The sequence below is a fragment of the Pinus tabuliformis genome, chromosome 6, assembly GCF_031772625.1.
Source record: "Pinus tabuliformis cultivar Carrire ecotype Pingquan chromosome 6, CPIR1, whole genome shotgun sequence".
NCBI lineage: Eukaryota > Viridiplantae > Streptophyta > Pinopsida > Pinales > Pinaceae > Pinus > Pinus tabuliformis.
The window spans coordinates 384026274-384052066 of NC_142292.1; the positions used below are offsets into that span (position 1 = coordinate 384026274).

Below are 25793 nucleotides of genomic sequence, written 5' to 3' on the forward strand. Positions count from 1 at the left end.
GACATGAAAATAAATATCATTTATTCAAAAATGGAGTAGAATATATTGTGAGAGCTCACAACAAGAAAACAAATCTTTCGCTTGTTAATGCAGGGCAGATGAAAAGACTGGTGAATTCAAGTAAGAATTTTGCGCTTCTAGTTATCAAACCCCACGAATGATGTTGATAATGAAGCTTTTAAAGGTTGTGATTCGAATTTGAAATATGAATTGGTTGACGTAGTTAACCAATATGATGAGATGTTTCAGGAACCAAAGGGATTACCTCCTAAGAGAGGAATCCAACATGAGATACAGTTGCAACAAAAGTGTTTTCTTCCTAACATTGGCATGTATAGGATGTCAGTGATGGAAAGTGCAGAAATTAAGACACAAATCTAGGGATTGTTGAATAAAAGGATCATTCGGCCTACTCCTTTACCATGTGGTGCACCTCTTGTTTTGGCGCCCAAGAAGAATGGTAAGCATTTCGTTGAATGAGATTCAAGAAGTGGTTTTCATCAAAGTAGAGTTGTTGAAGGAGATATAGGGAAGATGACATTCAAAACTAGGCAAGGTTTGTTTGAATGGCTTGTTATGCTTTTCGGTCTTTGCCATGCTCCTACTACTTTTACACATATGAAGAAAGATGTGTTGAAGCCATTTCTAGACAGGATAGTCTATTTGGATGACATTTTCATTTTCAGAAAATTTCATTATGAACATGTCATGTGTGAGAAAAAAAAATACTTGATGTCATATGTCAAGAACATTTGTTTCTGAAGATGTCAAAGTATATGTTGGATAAAACTTCTTTGATGTACTTGAGCCATGAAATTGGTTCTTCCAAGCATGTTCAGGTTCCCAAAGGCTTTTTGGTAGTCTGCGTGGGATGTGGAGAAGGTGAGCTGAAGCTAGACCTCTCCAAGATTGAAGCCGTAACAGTCTGTGGTGGTATTGAATCCATTCCTGCAGACACAGGTGAAGGAATCATACATCCCTGTGAAGCTGCATACGCCTTTGCTCTACTTGTAATTTACGCAGGTTGGCTCAAGATAGTCATTTAGATAAGAGGTTTTTTGGGAGTATCCCAACGTTGCAGGAGAAATTTTGTTAATTTTCTTCTATTGTAGTTCATTTGCATTCGTTGGTAGTTGTGAAAAAGGTCTTCCAATGGGGACGCAAACAATGAGAGGCATTTGATACTTCAAAACAAAAGATCAGTTCAACCTTTATACTTGCTTTTATAAACTTGAAAAATTCATTTAAGTTTCAAGTTGTTATATGTGACTATGCCATGGGCACAATCTTTTTGCAATGTGGTAAGCCAATTTCTTTCATTTAGAAATTTTCAATGATAAAGTGTTTAAGTTGCAGTGACAAAGGCACTTCCATTGGATGGGTTTCTTTTGTTCCATTCGGTCAAAATGTATAAGAAAGGTATAAGCGACAAGTTTGTTGATGTACTTTCTAGGCCTATAGTTTGTATAACTATTTTACTCAAACATCATTTTGTTTTACATGAAAGTTATGTTCAGAAAAATACATACTTTCAAAATGTATATTCAAGCTTGAATAAAAGGAATCAAGTGGAGGAATTTGTTTACCATTTGCATCATAATGTATTGTATCATCTTGGTATGAAGGATGTTGCTACTGATAGTAACATGGACAAGGCCAAAGAGTTCACTGAATGACTCCAAATGGTACATCAAACAAGAACAACTTGAAAAGGTTAAAGGCAAGTACACAGAAAGGCACGACAAGAATCGTGGAGATCACAAGTTCCAATTCAGTGATCAGTGGATCGAGATTGGAAAGGTGAGGGAACTATACCCTCACCTATTGGACAATTGAAAGTGATCTTTTAGGGTCCAAAAGGCTTCCAGTGGGGAGGAGTGATCAAGTGCTCAAAATTAGGCTAAAAAATCAAAGTGTCAGAATCTTGATAAACTTAGCTTCAAATCGAAGAGCTCGTCATTTTGATTCCAACGGTGTGAACGACACTCAAATCCGAGCTCATATGCAGAAGTTAGAGCAAGTCAAAGTTCAGGTTTGACTTGGACACATGGTAGGATTGGATGATGTGGCAAGATCCTTCAGCGAATGAGGAGGCACCAAGTGGCAAGCCGCCATTGTCCCCCGCATGTCACAAATCGCAATTGCAGGTGGGTTGGCGTTAAAAATCGGCCCTAGAATAGCCAAGGGTGCAATACAATAAGGAAGGTGGGAAGGTTTTTAAGAATTGGCCGGAGGCGCGATGTGATGGATCCAATCACACATCAGTGAAGGGAGGTGTTACAGAATCAGCCCTTGGCAAGATTAGGGTTGCAATGCGATATTGCAATCGCATATTGCAACAGGACATGTCCCACATATGTATAAGGCCACCGGATTTCCTTTGATTGCGATATCCCGGTTGCGATAAGGTTATATGCTGCAGTTTAATGTCCTGTCGGGTCCGCCGATATCGCAATCGCACATTGCTCGCCTTGTTCACAGACCATAAGCTCGCAAGACTCTGCCGATTGTGATTTATGATAAGACAGTCAGTGCCGATAGATTATGGCTCGTCGCGCGGCGAAGTTTTCGCCCAGTTAGCGCGTTTTTGGGGCTAATTTGTATGATCATGCCGGAAATGGGGCAATTTGTGGAGCGAATAATGGGATAACAAGGGTAAGTCATAAATTCTTTAGTTTTTCACCAAATTGGATGAAAAAAGAGGCTAGATATCCATTTTTTAGTATTCTGGATTGATTGGAGCAGGTTTCAGAAGCATTTGAACATTGTAAACACAAAGTTTTACTTTTGAGCATAATAGAGAGGCCCAAGCCATTGGAAGCTGGACCAAGGAGACGTAGACCAGGAGGGGTGAACTCCTTTATCATGTGCTTGTTGTAATGTGTTTTTTATGATGTTTTGTACATGTGTTATGTTGCTGTTCAGTTTCTGGTTTATATTAAATTTCTCATAAAATTAACATAAAAGCTCTTCATTTTACTTGCAAAAATTGATGAATCCTTAAGCACAATGAAAGAATTTTATTAATAATCCAAGGAAGATCTTATCACTGAAAACTAATATTCTTAATCGGATCAAGGACACACAACATCATTCGAAAAACTGGCCAGGAATACTAGGAATATCAGGTGAGCAACCCTTGAGACACATAATCCAATACCCAATGATAATGAAGAAATAGATGCAATTTTTAAACATATGCAAGTTAAATAATGCATACAATTTCTTGAGAGAAAGAACAACAACGACACACATAATGTGAATACAAATTTACCCTAAAAATCCTTAACAAAAAAACTAATCTAACTTAGAGTTGCACCTCTATCTTCTTCTTGATATTAATTTTACAATTAAGGATACAATATTTAGGCATTTCTCAATACCCGGAACCACAATTCATTAACATGAATAAGATCACAACCTAATCCTCTGATTAGGATTAGATTATAATGGACTAAAAAACTATTAGTTGTAAAAGCACAAAAAGAGGCCAAAAATGGATCCTCACCATAAATTGTTTTGGGTCAACAAGGGGACATACAACAACCATACCTCCCCCCACCCCCCACACACATACACATCCACCCAACCAACAACCACCACTTCTTTTCTTAATGTTTCTCCCACTAGTGCGATTATTGGTTGTGCACCTAGAGTAATCCACATTCAAACAATATAACACATTTCCAACAATAGACTTAGAAGGAGTGCCATAATCAAAAGTAGAGCAATAAGAGTTAAAGAACACATAGACTAAGGAGAGTGGAAAAGATAGAACCAAAGAAAATATAACTAGGAGAAAGGAATGAACAAAAGAGTATATAGGAGGCTACCAAGCACTCCTAGGTCAAATAGTGTTGGGGGTAGGAAGTCCCAACCAAGGAAAAATGACCTCTTTCTCGAATAATACAAGCATAAAGAGGGTTTGCTTAGGCATTGGATTGACTCGAGCAAGCTAGTAGAATGCATATAAGTTAGGGTTTTGTAGTTAGAATGAGATATAGATGTGCCTCTTTGCTTCTAATATCTATTATATTTAACAAAAATAATTGTAATTGAGAGGGTTTGATTGAAATACAACATATCAAATTAAAATAAGCCATATTAACATTAAGGGTGTTTTTCTTTTAAGACATTTTTTTCGTTGCAATTTTTGGTGTCACATGTGTTAATTTTATGCTTATGCAAATTCCAATGAATGCAATGGTATCAAATTTATGATGTCTTATAGACGAATAGATTGTGCTATGTGGATGATGTGCTCAATTTAGGGTAAACTGAATATTGATATTATATTTATATCCAACACAAGGCACTTGAATGCTTTGATTTCAAAACCAAGTATTGAGAGCTAGACTCAAAATGTTATTAAGTATTTTGTATAAGACAATCATGTCCATTAACTCGAATGGGTTCTCTATTTTCTTTTCCTTAACATGTATAATTTCCAACATTGACATGACACTATTTATAACTAGAATTTAATAGTGTATCCAGTTCATTCGCTGCGTGAATGAATCTCATATTTTGAGTTTCTTGAACTTCATAGGATTGTATACGACCCCAATTTTCATATTACGATTATTATATAGCCATTTTAAATCCTTTATCCTAGGAAAACCCAACTCTTTGTGTTTGATAATGCATGGATCCCCTCATTGACCTAATGAGGAACTTAGCAAAATTGAATAATTTCTTACATCTGGTTTTTTCTTAACCTCTATGCATAAAAATATGAATTTCAAATCACTTAATCTCTACATGGTACATCTAGGGAAAATTATGGGTATTTTGTTTTACTTTACTTGTATAAAATTTCTCTATACCTAACACATAATTTAAATATATTCTCTAATCCCCTTGGACATAGAAGTTAGGCTATGTTATAACTTCATGCTTTGGTACTGCATAGGTTTATTAACAAAGAAAGCATTTGAATTGATCTCATTTTATAGATTTCTAGGTTTAAGAACCTATGTGGATTGGACATTTGTGCTTTACATGATGCTAAGAAGCCCCTAGATTGGACATTTTGTGCTTTACATGATGCTAATAAGCCCCCATGGAATTGACCGTTAAACTAAAACAAATCTTAAACCACCTCAATTTCACAAAAAAAGAGAGTCAAGGGCCCATGCAACCAAGGTATTTGGGATGTATTAATTAAACACCATGTTATCACACCACCTTCATACACTTTTGACATAAATGATTTATGTCCAACATATCGTGATTCAACATTAAACCACCAATTTAAGCTTGAAACTATGGAGAACACACTAACTTTATCATAGAAGACTAAGGTCTTGACTCTTAATTCAACCAAAACAAAGAATTAAACAATCCTTAATTCACATGGCACACTATTGTGTAGGAAATCCTACCACATTGTTGACATGGTACATATGTACACCAATCACATCCTACCACATGGTAACATTATGTAAGAGGAAATGATTCTAAGAAGACAATTGGTTTCTCCAAGTTTAAAGCCTTGAACACATGGCTAAGCCATGTCATATCCCCTTTTACTAAAATTACTAAATACTAGATCCTTGGACTCATGTTAGATTTGACTTTAGGTTGATAAATATTTTGGTATAGGATTCAAGCAAATCCTAGAGCCACCTTTGGTATACAACTATTGCTACATCACTAACCCACCTTTTAATTACTTAATATAATATTCAAGTTTGGGGAGTGTGGATGGATTAAAAAGTTTATGCCATTGAGTGCACATATCTAATGATTTACCTAGACACTCAATATCACACCATGTTGTGTCATAGGACAAACATCCATGATGAAGTCATGGTTGACAATAGAAAGGGGCCTCCTCAATACAACCTTCCAGGTTAAGTAATTAATGTATTTGAAGCAATGTGAGAAAGCGAAGTGGCATTTCCAGGTTAAGTGCTTGGGTGCTTTCTTAAACCATCTAAGTAGTAATTTCCTAACTTGAAATGTGTTTTGTTTTTTTTACCATGGTGAATCAATAACTCGTTGGAGTAATGAAGGCGAGGCCCAAGATTAAACCTAACGATTGTCACGATAACACCAAGAGTATATCCAACAACCAATAAACCATATATAACGAGAATTTATGACTTAGTACAAGCCCAGACTCTAGGGGGGTGATGGAGCCTACTCCTTGAGCCTTATCACAATGAGCCAAAGATGTCCCTCGTGGGATTTGAAATTGCGTGAAGGGGATAACATCCCATTATGCTAACAACTGAGTTGTCCCATGAGGAGACAATTTCCTAACTTGAAACGTTAATAAGTGTGCTTTATAAGACTCTTAGGTCCATAAACCTAGTTGAACCCTAAGTCATATATTCCTTTCACTTGTATAAGCTTAAGAGTGGACTCAATGTTTTTTTATAACCGTAATTTATATTTTTCTAGGGCATAGGGTGTATGAATCCCAAACTTTATTTTTCTTGAATTGCACGATTCTTTGACATTCATACTATTCTATAACTCTTTTAGATCCACTCCCGTAAGCAAATTCAATTCCTTACAATACAAGGACCCCAACATGAACATGCCTAGGAATTTCACAAATATAAAGAAATTTATGGGTTTGGGTCTTTAGATATATGTAGGACCTTTTATATTTATGTGTGCACAACATCTTTTATTAACTTGACCCCTAAATTCACTAAAATTTATAATATTTTGAACATGAAAACTAATTAAAACATTACATAGATAATAAAAAATAAAACAAAAAAATTATGATATCCTTCAAAATTACCAAATTCGCATAAGATATATAATACTTTGAATCTCAATATTCAAAATTTTTATAAGATATCACTAACTTAAAAAATTCAAATATTAAGTCTATCCCTAAAAAAAATGTAACCAATATTTAATTTCTATATTCACTTTTACTCTTAACATAAACATAAACATATGGAAGAAATATAAATATAATATCAATAATAAATTAATTTAAAAAAAATCAAAATTTAAACCTAAAATGATAAAATATCAAAATCAAAAACACACAATATGTTAGATCTAAGGTTTTTGTGATCCATAATGTAGATATAAGTCTTCGAGATTAATCACATTGATAGGATTTGGTTGAGTTTCGAACCTTGTCGTGAGGATAAACCACATTAATTAGATCTAAGACTTTTGTGATCCATAATGTAGATACAAGTCTTCCCGATTAATCACATGGATAGAAATTTGTCGTTTTGAACCTTGTCCTGAGGATAAACCACATTAATTGGTTCAAAGTCAATCAAATCTGATTAAGCCTAAATACTTATATCTACACACAATATACTCAAAACATGTTAACTAATCAATGCTGAATGATAATGTTAGCAATCCAATTCTAAACATTCAAATATATTTTATTATTATTAATTATTTTAATTAACAAAGAAAGAAACAAATCCAAAATAAGGAAACAAAACCGAAACCAACCCAACAAAACCGAAGTTCCAAAAATGTGGATACAAAGAATTCAAAACCATATAATTCGAAGAAGTGGTTCGTTCATGAAATTGGTTGTTACATTTGATACTAGTTACTTTAATTTAATAAGTGATCACGAGGTTTAAAATCTGCTCACTCTGTGTACTGAGAATGGCCGCTGTAAGACAACACCCTCTCGCTTTGAAAATTGTGCCATCGAGCAAAGTTTGAGAACTTTGGGCATTCCTGTTCAGGGACACGGTAATATTCTTAACCCTTCTTCCTCGAAACCAAATGAACTGAGGTAGTCGAGTAAAAACAAAGATAAGGCGGAAGCAGAGGCCTACCCGCATAATTCTGTGGCAAATGGCAAGGTCAATGGCCATGGCATTGTTTCCCCGCACACCTTGCCTGTCCTCTTCGCCTTCTCGTCTCTGCTTCTTCAAGTAATCATTTCACTCCCCTTCCCATTTTATTTTATTTTTCATTTCACAGCATATTTTCACTCCTTTATTTTAAATGGAAATCTCGAGCATTACTCGATTCTGACCTCCTTAAACAGCAGTTTTCGCCAGGGCGGAACAAATTACTTGAATGCCAAATGTAATCGATTCGACTCCGCGTATATTCTAGCTGGAAAGCCTCGTTGTTACTCTGGTTCTGTTGAAGATTCAACAATTTCTTCTTCTTCTTCATCATCTGCAAATGCCATTCCTGCCAAGTAAGTTTTGAGATTTCATGCTGTTGTATTTCTTTAAATCTCGCCTAACTTAATGCAATTGCATCGTCGGAAGCAGCCCCATTGTGGCTGAATAAACATGAAACTTATCTACGTTAGCAACGCCTTTGCTTTTAGCAAGTGTGAAGATTAGATTGATTACTAAGTATTTTTTTTAACGTTGGCACAGCTGTCTAAGTTTATTTTTGAAGCATTCTAGAGTGGCTCCCGTGGGTTTAATCCTTAAACCATTAGTGATTGCCAGATTGCCATATTGGTGTTAGATTTCAATTCAACATCGCTATATAACATTCCTCAAAGTTTAATACACTCGACTTATTGTTTTAGACTTATTTACTTAAGGGCTAAAAATTTCATAGGAGAAAGAGAGAACTTAAAATACTATCCTGCATATCATCTAGTAGACCCGAGAAGACGACCATGGCCGAGGACACGCAAGCGCTCTAATTTGTCATCAAATATTGTAATATGAAAGTATTTCAGCTTTCTCAACTTTTGCATACGCATGTTCTTCTATGAATGAATGCTGTTTATTTACATGAAAACGCACTGACATAAATAACAGAAGCACTTGGTCTAATTTCCCAGGGCTACATACCGAGAAGAACTAAAGCCACGCATAATATTAGGAGGTTAATTTTAGCTTTAGACCTACGACTGGGACCTTAAATGCGTTGGATGCTAAAACAGAGTGAATTGATTGTTTGGATGAGAAAATCAATACTGCATTGCTATGAGCTGCCTAGTTATAGAAGGATAATAAGAATACCAGTGCCAGAAGTGATGGCTGGTCATGCGGAAATCTGACGAGGTACAAGTGGGAAAATTGGAGGAGAAATCCCTCAACTACAGTCAATTTTGTGGGCCTAGTATCAATTGTGAAGGAGAAATTCCACCTATTGACACAATTACTGCTGGCCAATGCCCCACTGAGTATTTCTGAGAATACATCCTTCTTAAGAGAGGGGAGTGCATTCAATACTAATCCATGCTCCTTAGGATAGGGAAGTGCACTTAATTAAAATCCAGTAGAAAGTCACATTCCAATAACCCAAGCAATTGTACCAGGATGTCAAATTTGTTTAAGGTGGATTTGAAAGTGGAGATTATGCCATCCGTGATTTAAAGGAGAAGTCGGTGCTGAGAAGTTGGGAAATTGGCTTAGGCAGTTCGTCACATGTTCTAAGACACGGGGGCACATAGATGCCCATATATAACATTTGCTAAATAAAAAATTACTGAACCCACTCTACGTTGGTTTGGAAACTTCAACTAGAGATAGCGGCAACATGGTTGGCTACCTGTTAGCTGCTAGCAGTGGCTTTAGCAGATAGTGAGGAAAAAATTCTACCACATGAGGTACGATCATAACCTGAAAATTAAGTGGAAGTTCCTGAGATAGAATGTTGGCTTTAAGGTGTTGGAGTACGTTGTCCCAGTTCCCCACGTTGGAAAATCTAAAAGACCAAGGAAAATATCATGTGCAACTATTTTGGCACTTCCTACATTGACTTGGAAGGAATTAGAGCCACTGGAAGCGTGAACACTAGAAGGAACACAGAACAAATATTTGGCCATTTAAACCAAAACAGTTTCAGAAACAAGACTAACCTTTTCAGACATAAATTTTTCAAGCCTAGGTGACTACTGTCTCAATGTTCTCATGCTAAATAATTCAAACATAATTTATTTAACAGCAGAAAGTTAAATTTCTCAACATTGTGTCAATCACACAAATAGCTGAAAAATGAACAGCAGAAGGAATAATACACAGTCACAGGGATTTCTCCTTCAAATCAGCTTTTCATTTCTTTTATCAAAGCTTACAAGGTGACCTCAGCAGCCTTCTTAACCCAGCAGCTGTATGGTCAATAAAATCATCTCTAATAGCAGTCAATGACCTGTGAAAGAGGGTACAGCTGCAGCAGTACAGCCTGCTCTATTTCTGGCTTTCCTGTACAGCAAATTGCTTTTTCCCTCTCAATCATTGAAGTACACTCCAGCAATACACTGCATGACAAGATCTGAAGGTTTACGGCCAGATCTGAAGATGTTGTCCTGTGCATGAAGAAAAGACTGCTACAGCGGTGGAACGGACTGTACAACCTGCTATACTTGCTGGTATATTTAGCAGCTCTGCTATTCTTCTTTTCGGCATGCACTCTTCCTTCCTTCAGCTCTCTTGCTCTTTTCACGTGTGTGAGATCTCTCCTATTTTGTCCTATTTATGCCTTGAGAGAGGATAACTATTCTCCTTAATCCTAACTGCCACATATTTCAATCATGAGATGTACAATTAAGATTAAAAACTAATCTTATTCAGTAATATTCTATAACTTCTAAAACATTTAATTCAGATTCCTAAGACATTTAATTTAGATTCCTAAGAGTAGTTGACTTCAAAACATAAGACTTTCACTTTCACTTTTTATTTTTCAAGTGAAATTACAAGATAGAATCAGTGATCACCTTTCCAAGGTGGTCACTGAAGAAATGTATTGAACCACTTCTTGCACATTCACATTGAATCTGTGCAAGAAGCTCTTGTTAAAGCTACATTTCTCAACACTCCCACTTAGCGAGGAAGGAATTTTGCACCAATCCAAGTTTGTCTCAATGCTTCAAATTTCTCGTTTGCTAAGGGCTTAGTAAAAAGATTAGCTAATTCTGATCTTTGGGAATATGCCAGAGCTTCACTGCCCCCTTTTGAATCTTTTCTTCTATGAAGTGATATCTGATCTCTATGTGCTTGGTCCTGTCACGAAACACTATATTTTTAGAGAGTTTGATACAACTTTGATTATCATAGTATACAATTGTGGGGTCCAATTCTTGATCAAACAATCCTGCAAATAACTTGCAAAGCGAAATGGCCTCACAACTAAGAGTACTGGCTATCATATATTCTGCCTCTACTGAGTTAAGTGCCACAGAAGTCTACTTCCTTTGAACTAGGATATCATTATTGATCCCAGGCCAAAGTAGTGCCTTGGGGTCCTCTTCTTGTTTGGTGCGTTTCCTAGTCATTCTTTCCTGCCCATGAGGATGACTCATCACTCTTTCCCTTTACCCTTGTTGGGTCCTTTACCTCTGCTTTTATTTGTCTGACCAAATAGAGCTAGGTCCTCATCACCACCCTTCTTGCTGGCCTTTGACTCCATCTAAGTTTCTTACGTATAATCATCCCACAACCTTTTAAAGTTAGGAAGGTTCGCACGAGAACAAATACCTTTGCCAAATGGTTCCCATGAAGTTAGGAATCCATTTAGTGCCATGTTCAGTTACATTTGGAACCTTCTCCCCAGCTGCTGCAAGTTGATCACGAATCTTCCTGACTGACTTTCATAAGGTAACTGGTGACTGAATTTGATTTGGTCATCTCTATAGATTTGATAGAGGTTTGCAATATCATCTTTTTGTTTATATTCTCACTTTGGTAGAGGCTTACTAGGTTATCAAACTCTTCCTTTCTTATCTTCTTTTCGAATATATGAGGGATCAAATAATCCTGTATGGCACCCATGATCATTTGCTTGGTCCTCACTTTATTTTGCTTGTGGGCTACCAACCACTATGGATTTGTAGGTGAAGGTACAACATCCTTGACAATATCCCAAAGATCATCCAATAATATTGTAACCCTCACTTTCCATGATAGGAAATTTGAGGCGCCATTCAGTCTATCCTCGCATTTGAGGCTAGATGAGGCCATCTCATTAATTTAATGCACAAACTCCTAGATATTAGTTCTTAAAAGAAATAATGAAACTCTCTAATTGCCGGTCCTTCTTTACAATAGTTGATTTACTGTTGTGAATCTTTGAGAATCTCAATTAAAGAAATAGCTCTAATACTATGTAAATTTTTCAAGCCTAGGTGATTGTTGTCCTAATGTTCTCATGGTAAATAACTCAACCATAATTTATTTAGCAATAGAAAATTAAATTTTTGAACATTGTATCAATCACACAAATAGCTGAAAATTGAACAACGAAAGAAATAAAACATATACGTTGGGATTTCTCCTTCAAATTAGCTTTTCATTCCTTTGATCAAAGCTTACGAGGTGTGCAACCTGCTTACTTGCTTAAACTAGTAGTTGTCCAATCAATAAAATAACTTCAAACCTATGTTGTAGGAAACGTGCCCTCACCCCTTGTACCAGTTATGTTTATGTACCGAAACGTTGAAACTCATTTGAAATGTGTTTCACTTGTGGGAAATGTGGTTCAAACAGATTGAAACCCGTTTAAGTGTCTACACATCGTGTTTCCAAAAGAAAATTGTTCGATTTTGCTCTAATTTTATTGTTGGGACCCAAATTTTGGTTTTAATGCCTAGATAGAGGTTAAGTATGAATTAATGAGACGCATTTTAGTGTCTGTACATCGTGTTTCCAAAAAAGAATTGTTTGATTTTGCTCTAATGTGATTGTTGGGATCCAAATTTATGGTTTTAATGCCTAATTAGAGGTTAATTATGAATTAATGAGACTTATAGAAACATCTAAGCCCAGAAAATTTTCTTTAAAAGAGGGCTTCATTGTCAATTTGCACCAAAATGCTAACAGTTAATTGTAATGTTAAATTCTTAAAGTAAAAGTATGGAAAAAGTAAAATTTCATATCCCTTTTAAAATTCAACAAATTTTAATATTCAAGATTTCAATATTAATACGATTGCAGCAATTTTATTAGATTCTACCATGAATGTGGGTATGGGATTGGCATTTAATCAAGATCAAGCCCTTTATGTACCTTGATGTTAGCAATATTGATTATTGGACTCCTATGTCACAGCTTTAGAAAAATTGTACCCTTAAGCGAAAATCATTGATTAGGCATGTTAAGTTTTTTATACCATACTTTAAAGCTCGGATCAGGTAGTTTTATCAAAATTGGCGTGGTGTTTTCTGATGTCCCTAGAGGATTGAGGTAGAGGCAAATGGTGATACTAATGACGAGGATTCCAAAACAAGTGATGGTGGAAAATTGTTTGGCATTTATGATTGTCACTCAAATATTCTTGCTCATTTATTTATAATGTTTTTTTTCCAAGTTTCAATATAATGTGCTATTTATAAAATAGCACATTGTGTGTATGTGTGTATCATGTTTTCCCATTTCCAAATTTTTAGGGGGCAACATTTCCAGCGCGTTTTCATTTAAGAAACACATACCTGTTTCCCTGTATCGTGCAACTTAGCTTCAAAACAACAGTATACGATCTGTTAAAAAAGGGCACAACTACAACAATATAGCCTGCTCTATTTCTGCCTTTCCTGAATGACAAATTGCACCTGCTCTATTTCTGCCTTTCCTGGATGACAAATTGTCCTTGCTCAATTTTTGCATTTTCTAGACAACAAATCACTCTTTCACCCTCTCAATCATTGAAGCACACTCCAACAATACATTGTATAGTCAGATCTGCAGGTGTGCAGCTAGATCTGAAGATGTTTGGCCTGTATATGAGGAAAAGACAACTATAATGGTGGTATAGACTGTACACTCTGTTGTACTCGCTGGTCTCTTTAGTAGATCTGCTCTTCTTCTCCCCCAGATGCACACTTCCTTCTGTCAGCTCTCTTGCTCTTTTCTCGTATGTGTGAGATCTCTCCTATCATGTCCTATTTATGCTTTCAGAGAGGATAACTAATCTCCTTAATTCTAGTTGCTGCCTATCTCAGTCATGAGATATATGACTAAGATTAAATCCTAATCTAAGTCAGTAATGTTCTAGAACTTCTAGAACATTCCATTTAGATTCTAAGACTAGTTCACTTCAAAACATAGGACTTTCACTTTTATTTCTTATTTTTTATTTTTCAAGTGAAATTACAAATTAGTGATCACCTGTTCATTGTTTTCAAGGTGGTCACCAAAGAAATGTCCCAAACCACTTAAGTCACGTTCACACTGAACTTGTGCAAGAAGTTCCTGCTCAAGCTACATTTCTCAACACAGACCTAGTAAAGCAAGCTAAAGGGAATGAACTCCTCAGTAGAAATTCCAAATGTCTGTGTTTGATATTGGGAATCTGTTACCCACCATTTTGTCTGGGACAAAATGGGGTCCTAAAGATACACTGGGAAGCAAAGATCGCCAACATACAGGAGGATGATCATAGCAGTTATTAAAGCAGTCATTAAAATAAATTCTTCATGCACTGCATTCGGGGGATAAGAAAATGGCAATAAATCTATTGAAATATCTTGGTTCTGTGGAAGATTGTTTGGCAATTAATGATTTGATGTCCTTGCTTGAGTACTGTTCCAAAACTGCAGACATAGTTTGCTGTGGAGCTGTTGAGGTTTATGGAAGAAAAGAAGTTAAATATGTGCCAAAGTGGCGATCTATATGTTGTGTGTGCCTTCTGTAAAGGTGGCTATCTTGATGAGGCTTTTATTTTGCTAATGCTGCTTGGAGAAAATACTTGTACAAAACTTGGGCTGTCCATGTACAAATTCTGAAATGGATGCTTAAGTATCGTGGTTTGGTTCATGCTAATAAGTGCTTGGAGTTGATGGGAAGCAAGGTCTCTTGGAGTTCATGCTAATATCTTGGTTCTGTGGAGAATTGTTTGGCAATTAATGATTTGATGTCCTTGCTTGAGCACTGCTCCAAAGCTGCAGACCCGTAGTTTACTGTTTACCTACTGAGGTTTATGGAAGAAAAGAAGTTAAATATGGGCCAAAGTGGTGATCTATATATTATGTGTGCCCTCTGTAAAGGTGGCTATCTTGATGAGGCTTTAAATTTGCTAATGCTGCTTGGAGAGAATACTTGTACAAAACCAGGGCTGTCCATGTACGATATTTTCTTAAATGGATGCTCACAATATCATAGTTTGGTTCATGCTAATAAGTGCTTGGAGTTGATGTAAAGCAAGATAACTGGCAATTCTGAACTAATAAGGTTACATCAGAATATTCTGAAGCAATGTGCTTAGTTTAAACTTTAAAGCAGATTATTTGTTTTCCAACTTTGATATTTTTGAGATGGTTTTTCAATGATGTCACACATGTTGCTGTCTTGACTAGGAACTATGATTTGGCCAAGTGTTTGTTTTCACAAATGCATAGCCTTAGGTAGGAGCCATTACTTATAAGACATAATGGTTTCCTGAAGGCGGTGGTTTTCGAGAGGAGTAATTCAAGGTGTGAAAGTGGTTAAAGCAGTGGAAAATAAATTTCTGAAGTTAAACAATATTATATATGCATCACTTGCAATTGGATACAGTGGAAGTTGCAAGCTTGATCTGGCCGAGGCAATGAGTAACATCAATTGCTTGAACCTTCTACTCGTTTATGTTATGGATATCAAATGGGGGTACCAAGAGCTCTAAAGCCTGACCCTGAGGATCCTCTGCATTTGAGTTTTATTGTTGCTGTGGCAAACTTGCAGGCAACCATCTGTGGATTTAAATCTTGCCAGGATCGGAGGTATTTTATGTAAATTCAAACCCAAGGAGGTATGAAAATGGCAGTATACTATAATGAAATTTGAGGCATAGCTCAAGGAAATGATAACTCAAATAGTCAAGGCTAAAATGTTGAAAGTCCTTTAGATATTCTTCGTAAGTTGCCTGCTCCTGTAACACTTGTAGGCTACCAGCTATCTTCCATAAATATTGATAAGGACGATACTTTTTTTCTCTACCTGCCTACAGCATCCGAAGTCTCAAGCAGCTCTGATAGAGTTTGCAGTAATTTTAAATTGGTTTTGCTGCATATTGAGAAGAGGTGCTTGAGTTGGTCTATAATTTGTAAATCTTTTAAGGGTTGACACCAGTTATTTGGTCTGGATTATTTGCTTGAGGAACCACCACAGGAAGACATAGAAGAATCTTTGCGCCAATCAGCAAAAGTGATGGAGTGCTCACATGTAAGTTTGGAGATAAATTTGACTCTTATATGTACATGCGTAATGAGGAAAAATGCTAACCTGGCTGACCTTTGTTGTGGAAATGTTGAATATTAAAATAGGAGATATTTGGAAGGGCTGACTTACAATACTTAGCCAACCATTTTTGGACCTTTGGTTTAATATGATGAAGAAGCACCTTTGGATTGTTTATTTCATTGGGATAGTTGCATCCATTTCATAAGGGAAATGTTGGGGTTTGATGGAGGAGACTTATTAATGGTGAATGATCATCTAGTAGCCCTATGATCCCACATTAAACCTTGGAAGTCCACATGACCAACGTTGGAGGTTGAATGCCACCTTGGAAGCTCATGTCCACACATGGAAAAGATGGGATTTCTCTTGTACAGTTTATGGAGGAGTTTTTCCAATGTTGAAGGGCTTTTTGAGGCTGGGTGCTGTACTGAAGTCTGAAACCCCCTTACAACCCTCATTTATGGTGATTGGTCACTTTTTGAGGGCTTGTGGCTCTTTGCTTTGTACATGTGGCAGGAATTCCCCTCAAATTATGTAATTTAGATTAATTAAGTAAAGAATAGGGCCTTTTGACCCCTCATACACTAGAATAGGGGCACCTCTTTTATAAGTAGAGGAAGTTGAGCACCTCTTCTATAAATAGAGGTGCACTTCCTCTCATTTTTTCATGGTTGGATTGGGGAGAAGTCCCTTAGCAAGTCTGAAATTTCTGCAATCTTAGCTTCTTATAATTTGGCTATGGATGAGTTGTGTGACCTCTTGGAGAGGTTTTGCTGATGTGGATTTCACTTTTTTTCTAGGATGAATATTGGTGAAGCTTGGAAGAATGGATGATAATCTAAGTAAGTGGACTTTCTTTGTCTTGGTTATGTTCATGGGTGATGACAATTAAGTATTAATAAGGTGGGCATGGTATTTTGTTTTCATTATCCCTCCTTAACTAACCCTTATTTCAGGACTTTGAGGACGGAGTGGGTGGGCTCCTTTCCTTATCTCGTCCTTGAAGATTGAGAAGTCTAGGGTTAGTGAGTGGACTTACCCTAGCCTAGTGAACCTAAATCTACTCTATTCCTTTTCAAATGTGTTGATCCTCGACCCCACATGTCTCAAAATATATTTGCAAGCCAAGGCGCTGATCTTCTATCCTCCCATAACTTTATTTTCTTTCAAAATATTTTATATTGTTTTGTTGTGGTTTATTGAATATTCCTCAGAATCACCTTTTAATTTATTGATTGTTCGTGTTTGGGGATCTTCCCTTTGAACTCAAATATCGAGATTACCTTCAAAGCCCTAAAACCCTAGCAATTCTATTATGGGGAAACCCCCCCTTGAGTCAAAGGAGAGCTAGCCAAAAGTGAGAAGAGGGTTGGTGAGGTGATAGTGGCCCTCTATTGAATTACATAAGGTCTTGCACTTAAGCTTTTGGACTTTATCTCTAGAAGTACAAAATTTTGCTATAACAGGACCTACATAAATGATAAGACCATTATTGAAGAGGCGCATTGGTGTGTTACTGACGTGCATAACATAAAAGGATAATAAATGGAGCACACTTCGAATATACAAAACGGTGAGTTGCTAACAACTCAAGAGTACATTAAGAAAAATACAATAGTTTATAAAGTAGTTTTATTACTTGCATGTCACAATGGATAGTTAGGCTTGTATATGTACATTGGTCATTCCATGTTCATGTGTGCCCTAGACTAGGTCAAATTACATCCTTTTTATATCATGTTAGGTACACACCACATAAAAGATATCATACTTACGTTAGCTTTTGGGGTTACTCCAAAAATGTATTCACCTTGCTAAGAGCACGCTAGGTATCTTAGCTTCTTGGTGATGCTTCATGGGCATATAGATGTTGAAAATGGTTGTTATTGATGTCAAAGGCTGCCAAATGAAAGAGAAAGTTACATATTCAAATAACATATTTCGATACCTTTCCAATGATATATGACATGCCTTCTGGAAATATTGTTTTTGGATTTTTGATGCCCCATTTAGATACCCTATATTTGAATGCATTTTACTCCAATTACCTAGCTCAAATGGGAGCATAATATATATGGTTGGAAAGCTTATTCCGAGACCTTTCCAACAGTATATGGCACTCCCTCTAACTCCTCACAATTGAGGAGAAATGATTTTTTTGAATATTCATTATACATTTTGCCAGTTGCACGAGTTAGCCTAGCCAGTGGACAAGTCAACCTTGTCTAGAATGCACTATAAATAGGTGTGAGAAGGAGCATTTCTAGCCACTCGCTCAAGTGTAAGTTTGGTCTATTCTGGGGTAGCGAAGGAGCATTTCTAAGATTCATACCTCATGAACTAAGTGAAGTGAAGCCGAAGTTGGAAGTCTAACCGTGTTGGAGGAATTGGTGTGAAATATATGTTGTGCCTAGGCTGTAAAAGGGCTTTTGGCATAATTGTTTGGGAAGGTTTTTGTTTTTGTTTAGACCAAGTGCAACCCTTGTTGAAGACTTAATTCAGGAGGCCAAGTAGGCCACATTTTAGGTCTGGTTAGAGGGCTGAATTTTGGTGTTGAAGGCTAAATTTCAAGGTTGTCTTGTGGGCCAAATCCTGGTGTTTTTGTAGGCCGAGTTCAAGCCTATCTCAAGGGGCGAGTTTTGGTGCATTGAAGGCCAAGTTCAAGTCTAGTTTGAGGCTGAAGTTGCAGTGTTGTTATAGACTATGTTCTGATTTGATTTTTAAGGTCGTCGAGCTCTATTGGAGAATTGTTGTAGGGATCTTTGTGTTGAAGAATGTAGCTATGGGCAGTCTTCATAATCCTTGATGTACTTGTTGATTTTCTAGTAGTAGACAAGACTAGAACAATTTTCTATTTGATAACTACTTCCAATGATACAATTTTGACTTCTTTAGAGCATTCCAATCATCAAGCAGTTACACTTAGAAAATTTCAACCATTAAATTCAGTACAATAGTAGAGATCACAGTAAAAACAATGAAACAAGAGACACCAAAATTTCTTGGGACAAAACCCCACAAGGGGGAAACCCGGTAATCTTTCCTTATGAGAGAGTTCAATTCATCCAAATTGTACATCAAAATATTCCAGTCAAAGGTCAACCATTGACCACATTAAATGCCAAGTCAAACATAGTCAAAGGAGAGAGAAAATCATCAATCTGCTTACAAGTGAATCCCTGGTCAAAGGGCCAAATTTCGGCCTATACTAGCTTGGTCAAAGGGTCGAAATTCTATCTGTTTTTCCTTAGACAATCTTTGGTCAAACTATAGGGTTTGACTTACAGTCAACCCTTGGTCAATGCCCAGAAACAAGAATAGAATCTCGATCAAGGAATAGTCAAAGATTCAAAGAATATTCGACCTCCAAGTCTGGTCAAAATTTGGCCAAACAACAGTAAGAAGATCCAAGTCAACGTTGGTCAAATCATAGATAAGAGAGGTCAAACTTCGCTGGAAAACTTTGACTTCTTCCTCCTTCTCATGTGTGATCAAAGCTCCTTGGAATAGGTCAAATTGATGAGTTGAAGTGATGCCAAATGGAAGAGTCGAATTGCCAATATGTAGTAGGTCAAGTAGGTGGGTTTTGACCTTGGGGTCAAATCCCTTCAAGTGGTGGGGTCGACTTGTCCAGTTGAGGCTGACTTGGATAGCTAGAAAACAACGTTTTTCTCCTTTGATTTTGATGATGAAATTACTGACCGTAGCTACAATTTCTTAACACTCCCTCTTAGCTAGGGAGGTACTTTTCATTCTCTCTCTCAGATGTACAAGTCTCATCATAAGGAAGCTCATCCCATAAGCCAAAACCAATGACAACAAGGTCAGAACCCAACTGACCATGGATCAATCCATATCGTTCAAGAGGCCAAACTCTTAGTCAAGCACAATGACCCAAGAGAGAACTCAAAATCAATCTTCTCGACAAAGTCCACCTAGTCTCTCTGTCAAACATAATGACTCAAGGAAGAGAACTCAAAATCAGTGTCTCCGACCAAACCCATTGGTCTCTTAGTCAATCATAATGACTTAAGGGATCACTCCAAGCCTTAGAACCAAACTCCCCAACCATATTGGTTTCTCAGTCAATCTCAATGATCCAAGACAATCTTCCTGACCATAAACCATTGTCTCTCAGCTAGGCCCTAGGAAAATTGTCTGTCTCATGATGCTATACAATCAATGCTCCCTCTCTCTAGGAGAGGGATTCTTAGCCACTCCAAGATTTTTTTTGAAATAAGGAAACTTCATCAAGGACAATGGCTTTGTCAAAACATCAACAACTTGCTCATCAGTAGGGATGTATTTGAGCCTCACAACTCCTTTCTAGACAATATTCAACAATATTCCAGATGTAATGATACTTGATCTCAATGTGCTTTGACCTGTCATGAAAAACTGGATTCTTAGAAAGCTTTACATAACTTTGATTGTCACAATATACCACAGTCGATTCCAACACCTGATCAAACAAACCAACAAACAACTTTTGAAGCCAAACTGCTTCACAACGGGCTGAACAAGCAACTATATACTTAGCTTCAGTTGTACTAAGAGCAAAAAAAAGTCTACTTCTTACTTGTCCATGATATCATAGCAGAACCTAGGCTAAAACAGAACCAGAAGTGCTCTTTCTATCTTCAGTGCATCCAGCCCAATCAACATCTGTAAAACCATGCAACTGCCATTCTCCATTAGAAACATATCTCAAACCATAATCAATGGTGCCACATAGATATCTCAATATATGTTTCGCTATAACCCAATGCACATGTTGGGGCTCAACCAAGAATTGGCTCAACATGTTCACAACAAAATAGATATCAGGTATGATTTTAACCAGATAGTTCAATGAGCCAATCAATTTATGACACAGAGGGATCAACCAGGTCTGAATCAGAGTCTCATAACTTCTTCAAATATGTCACCATGGGAGTCTGCATGGACTTACAATCCATCATGCCAAATTTTTAAAGGATCTTAATGATGTACTTTCCTTATCCAACAAAGACTTCACCAGGCTTTGGCTGCATTTCCAATCCCAAATAGTAATTCATAAAACCAAGATCCTTCATTTCAAATTCAAAAATCAACTCTCTCTTACAATGAACAATGAAATTCCTAGCCCTTGTCAGAAATAGATCATTGACATACAATGGCAAAATCAAGGGCTCACCTTCAACAACTTTGAAGTACAAATTTGGATCAACACCGTTCTTTCTGAAACCAAGACTCAACAAATACTAAATAGCCATCAAGTTGAGAGTACCATGCACAAGGAGCTTGCTTAAGCCCATACAAGGCTTTCTTCAATTTAAAACACGTGTCTCTCTATTATGTCTCTCAAAGCCTTGACATTGTTCAATATGTAAGGCCTACATTTTATAGAACAACAAGACAATCAAAGTTCTACGTAGATTAACCAATTTAAATGCAGATACATACCTGGATATCTCATTTGAAGCTGATCCCTGGGCTGACATTGCTCTGAGCCTGCTCCTGCTACCAAACCGACCGATTCCTCCCTACCTATTTGGGATCAACCTATCTGGTTCCCAGATCTAGAAGACTTCGAAATTGAAGTGTTCTGGCCCCCGTGCCCAAAACTCCAAGAACAACACTCAATTCTCCCAATTCTCTCACATCTCGAGCCCCAACTCGTCCCTTACTATACACAACTCCTCCTTTAGCGTAATTCCCCCCCCTCACACCCACTCTTTTATTGCCTCCTCTCGTTAAATCGCAAAGGTTCCTTGCCCCTTACGTATTCTCCCACTGTCTTATAATAAAATCTCATTCTGCCTTCAAACGGTGGCCGCCTTGTCAGAGGTTCAACTGATGATGAGATAAGGTGATAAGGCTTTGTTCAATTCCGAGCAATGTAGATAATATCAGCGAAATATCGCCGAATAGCGTAAATATCGCGATATTTTCGGTGAGCCGAAATATCACCGAGAAAATATCACGATATTTCCGAGATATCGGCGATATATCGGTAAAATATCGCGCAACGATAGAAAATATCGCCGGGCGTGTTTTGCCGCGGCTAGAAAAAGGAAAACTTGGTTTTTTTTCTTCATTTTTGTTTCTGAGTGTTGGAGAAGGAAGGAGAAGAGTTTTGTGGTGGTTGTCAAGGAGGGTTTGAGGATCAAACAACGATTATCACCACCAACTAAGATTTTTTTGTGGATCAAAGATTGAAGAATAGTGAGACAAACTTCATTTCTTCCATTAACAGGTATGTTCTTAAAAACCCCTATGTTAATGATTTTTTCATAGATTTAGGGTTATGCTTGCTTGCCTCTTTGCCTACCAACATTTTGTTTCTTTGTTTTTTTCCATTTGCTATGATTTTCATGCCCATGAACCAATGCAAGGGTTTTCTCCATATTTGGACAGCAAGCTTCATTTTTTTTTCAACTTTCTTATGCACCCTCTTATTGCCATTTTTCATTCACATTGCAAAATGCAAATAATGTAGTAATTTTTTTGAATGAGGTGGTTATTACTTATAGTTACTATTTTTTCATTTTGTGTTGGGGGGTTTAATGCCAATTTTTTGTTTTTTTTTGTACCCTAGGTTTGAATTAGTTCACTATAAATGTCAAATATGCCAAGACCCTTGGACCCATTTTGGGAGTATGAGGAGGCTGTTAGTGGGGCAAATCAGGCATATATATCATGCAACTTGTGTGGGACCAAGATGTCAGGAGGGGTTACACGATTGAAATACCATTTGGCTCGACTCTCTGCATATGATGCAGATGTAATGCCTTGTATGGTTTCTAGTGCAGAGGTTACACAAAAAGCTCGTGAAGCAATTGCTGAACAAGACAGAAAGAAAGCTGCTAGGGAGAGGCCAATGGTCTCAGATAGATAACTGCGAGTTTTATTTGTTTTGCAACTTTTGCTACATATAAGTTTATAACTCATGATGATGAAATACTTTTAAAGTTTTATATATGTGAACTTATTTTGTTTGAGTCCTTGATTGGACAATTATCACTATCAGGGATCAACAGGATATGTGATGTTATTTTGTTTGAGTCCTTGATTGGACAATTATCAGGGATCAGCAGGATTTGGTATCACCTTTGAAGTTTGATGTATCATTTCTATTTGACATCATATATATCAGTGCCTTCTTCATATTTATGTGCCAATGTGTTTAGTTCATGTTGTTATTGCTTTATATGTTTAGAAATCTGAAAAAATGACTATATTATGCATTTTTTATGCTTGCCGATATTTGCTGAGCAGCTGATATTTTGCCTATATTTTCACTGATATTGCCGATAAGATCTGGACCCTCGCCGATATTTTCCCGATACCGATATTTTCAACATTGAGTTTGAGCAGACATCTGCCGCTTGCGTTAATGGTTGACAGCAATGTTTTAAGACTCCGACTCGGCTGAGGATCGATTCCGACTCCGACTCCGAAACGGTAATGACTCGGCCGACTCGATTTCAATGACTCGGTCGTTGTAAAAAATACATTAAATATCCATTTTTTTAATTAAAAAACATAATTTTAAATATTTTAAACATAATTTTAAAGATTTTCATTCATGTTTCCAAACACACAGCATTATAATATAGATGGAAGACAACATATGATCAAAGTAGGCTCTTTGCTTCTGTTCAATTTGTACATTAAACCTTGACTGTCAATCTTGACATTGTCACTATACAACAACCACTGTTGCCCTCGACACAAACACTGCAATGCTCACGAATGAATATGCAATAGGGAGCTCATGGCGCAGTTGCTAAATCAACTATGCCAAGCTGCTTTCAATCTTACACTACTGCACTGGTGTCGAAAGGATGTATCAACAAATATGCTGCAAGCAGTGAGGCTCAGAGCTAGATGTCTTAGGTCAGCTCTATGACCTTGAAAATATCTCAACCTCTGCCCAAGGAGGCTTACTGGCATGCGTCTTATAGTTGCTCAGATATAGCAATGAAGCACCTTCCAGAGTGCTACAACAATGATGAAACATAAACCTTTACTGCCCCCTATCTTAGAATGAAGGACTGTTGATGAAGTAAGCCAGAATATGTAAATGAACTCCTGATCATGAGACCAATTCCGATGATGATAACCTTACTATAGACAAAGACATATTCTTCTACAAATCTTCAGCTTCAGTCAATAAGAGGAATGCTACTACATACAATGCCTCTGTCTTTTCACTTAGAATCATCAAGACTCACAACTGCAATGTGAATACCCTTACTGCAAACCAATGAAACATGAACCTCTCACTGCTGCAATATAAGCCAATGAACCTTACACTGTCAGAAGGTGCCTACCATTAATTTCTAACTGCTACTATTGGAGGCACTGGCACTGCTGAAGTAATGATTGATGATGTAGTCCTACTCAATCTGCTTGTCAAGTCACCTTGGAAATTCAATTGTGAATAGAAGATCACGTTTGAAGTTTGAACTTTGTAGATGATGATGTATATAAAGGATCAATACTTCAGTGCAATAAGTAGGTAATAAATGCGAAACGGATCTCATTGACTAAGCCAATCACAGAGCTAAATGATTCAGAGTTTTAAGCCTCATACAGTTGTGCAAGTCTGCAAGAACAATCCTTATTAGCTTGAGAATGGACTTCGCTGACCTGCCTAGCCGTCCCCTTGTGACTCGGCCGAGTCAAATCGGATCCGGCCGGGTTGACCGAGTCACACATGACTCGGTCAACCAGACCAGTTACTTGGCCGGGTCACTCCTCCAACAATCGACTCGGTTCGACTCGGCCGTTTCGGTTTCGAAACGGCCGGTTTGTAAAACACTGGTTGACAGCAAAGCCCTCCCTTTGACATACAAAGTTTATCCGTAAGGCTATGTTTATTATGTACTTTGAAATTTGAACAATTCGAATAATTTTGTAAATATAAATTAATTTATATTTCTTTATTAATTTAATTATAAACATGAATTTATAATATTTGTTTATAAATATAAATTTATAACTCATGATGATGAAATACTTTTAAAGTTTTATATATGTGAACTTATTTTGTTTGAGTACTTGATTGGACAATTATCACTATCATGGATCAAGAGGATATGTGATGTTATTTTGTTTGAGTCCTTGATTGGACAATTATCAGGGATCAGTAGGATTTGGTATCACCTTTGAAGTTTGATGTATCATTTCTATTTGACATCATATATATCAGTGCCTTCTTCATATTTATGTGCCAATGTGTTTAGTTCATGTTGTTATTGCTTTATATGTTTAGAAATCTGAAAAAATGAATATATTATGCATTTTTTATGCTTGCCAATATTTGCTGAGCAACTGATATTTTGCCGATATTTTCACCGATATTGCCGATAAGATCTGGACCCTCGCCGATATTTTCCCGATACCGATATTTTCAACACTGAGTTTGAGCAGACATCCGCCGCTTGCGTTAATGGTTGACAGCAAAGCCCTCCCTTTGACATACAAAGTTTATCCGTAAGGCTATGTTTATTATGTACTTTGAAATTTGAACAATTCGAATAATTTTGTAAATATAAATTAATTTATATTTCTTTATTAATTTAATTATAAACATGAATTTATAATATTTGTTTATAAATATAAATTTATTTATATTTCTTTATTAATCTAATTATAAATATGAATTTATAAGATTTGTTTATAATTATAATTTTATGAATATTTCTTTATTCATTTACTCATAAA

The 25793-nt window shown here is 36.8% G+C and overlaps 1 protein-coding gene across 5 annotated transcripts in view; it reads left to right on the forward strand.

The window, feature by feature from the left end:
- Window positions 1–7683: 7683 nt before the first annotated feature.
- Window positions 7684–25793, forward strand: part of LOC149258927 (tryptophan--tRNA ligase, chloroplastic/mitochondrial-like) — a 333508-nt gene continuing 315398 nt past the window's right edge. For 2 of the 5 annotated variants that reach the window (XM_089373948.1, XM_089373980.1), the window contains exons 1-2: window positions 7685–7883; window positions 8000–8158. In XM_089373948.1, coding sequence (XP_089230074.1) covers window positions 7804–7883; window positions 8000–8158 — 239 coding nt within the window. In that variant the 5' untranslated portion in view covers window positions 7685–7803. Of the gene's footprint in view, window positions 7884–7999; window positions 8159–25793 lie in introns of all 5 variants that reach the window. The other 3 variants (XM_089373964.1, XM_089373956.1, XM_089373970.1) reach the window with 3 other exon arrangements.